This window comes from Gavialis gangeticus, unplaced genomic scaffold (assembly GCF_001723915.1).
Source record: "Gavialis gangeticus isolate Ggan-Ray unplaced genomic scaffold, GavGan_comp1, whole genome shotgun sequence".
Classification (NCBI taxonomy): Eukaryota; Metazoa; Chordata; order Crocodylia; family Gavialidae; genus Gavialis; species Gavialis gangeticus.
The window spans coordinates 1,062,835-1,065,133 of record NW_017728975.1 but is presented as its reverse complement, the minus strand read 5'-3'; the positions used below and the strand labels follow the sequence as shown (position 1 = coordinate 1,065,133).

Below are 2,299 nucleotides of genomic sequence, written 5' to 3'. Positions count from 1 at the left end.
CCCCCCCCCCCCCCCCCCCCCCGCAAAGTCCGTGTCTGGGGTGCTGCCCTGGTCAGTCCACCTTAGTTACGCTACTGATTGTAGATGCTATCATTAAATGGAACACATGGTCCTAACCCTGCTGCTGTTGATCTCGGTGAGCTTTGCTTGTACTTCGGTGAATGGAGCTATTTGTTTACTTGTAGGGAAGAGTAAAATAAAAGCCCTTCAAGTTTTCCAGCAGCACCCTAAAAATGAGCCTCTAGATGTCTGTGCAGTAGTGATAGACTACCAATACCATACGATCAATGTGCTAAGCATGAAGTGAATGTCAGAGCTATACCTAAAGGATCCTCTCTAGAAGGGTGCTCAGTCTGTCTACCTCTTTCATGTGTGGCCTCACCATTGATGCTGCCAAAAGCAAGCCAGCCAATAGTTAAGGGCTGAATGTAAATTTGGGTGTTTGGTAATTAGCATATCCCAATGAGGGCCTGATCTGTGTAATCTGTGATTTGTTAGCTTTCCCAAGCATCGAATACTGTGCATGAGAGCAATAAGAAGTATGCTGTCCTTCTGTGAGAAGTAAACATACATGGCCAGAGCCAAAGCTCATTGGAGACGGGCAGTCTTTCCACATGCTTCAGAAGGTTTTGGAGCTGGCCTCTTCTCTCTGTAGTAGAAACTGGTTATTCGTGTTGTAGAGGCTGTAAAAGAGATGGACACAGCCTAAAATCCTGAGTTTAGACAGCCTCAGATCTGATCCAGCTTCTCTCCTTTATCCTTGTAATGGGTTCATTCCCCTCAACCTTGGTGCTGAGTATCTTCCAGTTTTCCATCCTCTCCCAGTTCCATTACAGAGACATGCTTAACCCCAAGCAACCACACTTTTTTCACATTTTACAGCTGTCACTTTGGATCAATGAGAAGATGCTTACAGCCCAGGATATGTCTTATGATGAAGCAAGGAACCTACACAGCAAGTGGCTAAAACACCAGGCATTCATGGCAGAACTTGGATCCAATAAGGAATGGCTGGACAAAATTGAAAAGGTAACTAATTCCGTAAGCCGGCTCTCTTCATAAAATACAGTTGCATTCAGATTGGAGACTAAAAATGTTACCCTTATACTGACCGGATTTGCTTTGCATCATCTCTTCAGTTTTACATTAACTAGTTCTCATTACTTCAGAGCAAATAAGGCTTTGAAAAACAAACCTGCCCAGTTCATCCTCTGACCCATCTAATTGGTTTTGTTTCTCTCCAGTGTAATCTATTTTATCTAATCTGGGTGCAATAGAGCCAAGTTTTTACATTGTACTTAGTGACCAATTTGCCAGTTTTTTTCCTGTTGCCAAATGATGATGGAAGGAGAAAGGGGAGAGCGCAGCTTGCTTTTCAGATCCTGGGCTGAAAAGCACAAAAATCTTTTTGGCTAGTAAACTGCACACACTTGCTATGTGTATTGTTGAAAGAAAATGTCTGTAAAAGCCCAGGTTACCATGGTGACTCTCACTGTTTTGGGAACATAATCCCACCACCTTTCAAAAACAAACCTCATGTGCAAAGGTAAAGCACAGACAGTTCAGTGAATCATTAACATCTGCGCAGAGCAGTACCAAGTGATTTTAATAGCATTAATGTGATGTGATGTACTCTTTTTTTTTTCCATTTCGCATTTGAAAGGGAGAACACCGGAACACTAAAAAATTTCCATCTCCAGCCCTTAAAGTGGGTTTCTGTTCACTGAAGTTAGTTTAATTGCTTCGTTCCTTTTCCACTATGGCACTCTTTGTATCCCATTAGAGGCTTTTCGGTGTTCTGCACATAGTAATACCTTTTAGTGGTGTGATTGAAATACTGCTTTCAGTAGTAGGAGTGCTTTTTCAGCACTACTAATGTATTATCATCCTTTGTCCTTGGAAAGGAAGATTGCAACAAAAAGTAAAGTGCCTTCACCAGAGTTATGTATTGAACCACAATTCCAGACGACCAAATTACCATTAACAGTATTCATGTGCTTCTGTTCTTTGAGCTGTTACCAGTTCCAGAGGTATAGAGTTACTTAGTAGTAGAGACAATATCTCTGAAAGTGAGGTAGTCTTTCTAAAGGAAGAAATATTTTGCATCCAACCATTCCATTGGTGTTTTTCTAAACAAGGGGCCGATTTTCCTGTATGGATTCATCGATTCATAGATTATAAGGCCAAACGGCATCTCAGAAGATCATCACATCCAGCCCCCTGCACCAAGCAGGGAAGATAACTGGGTGTCAGCAATCTGACTGTCTAGTCTCCTTTTGAAGATTTCCAGGGTAGGTGA

General features: G+C 42.1%; 1 protein-coding gene across 3 annotated transcripts in view; it reads left to right on the top strand.

Annotated features, from left to right (window-relative positions):
- SPTBN1 (spectrin beta, non-erythrocytic 1) overlaps window positions 1–2,299 on the top strand; it is a 261,640-nt gene that overhangs the window by 207,406 nt on the left and 51,935 nt on the right. For all 3 annotated transcript variants that reach the window (XM_019508070.1, XM_019508054.1, XM_019508062.1), the window contains one exon: window positions 883–1,029. In XM_019508070.1, coding sequence (XP_019363615.1) covers window positions 883–1,029 — 147 coding nt within the window. The remainder of the gene's footprint in view (window positions 1–882; window positions 1,030–2,299) is intronic.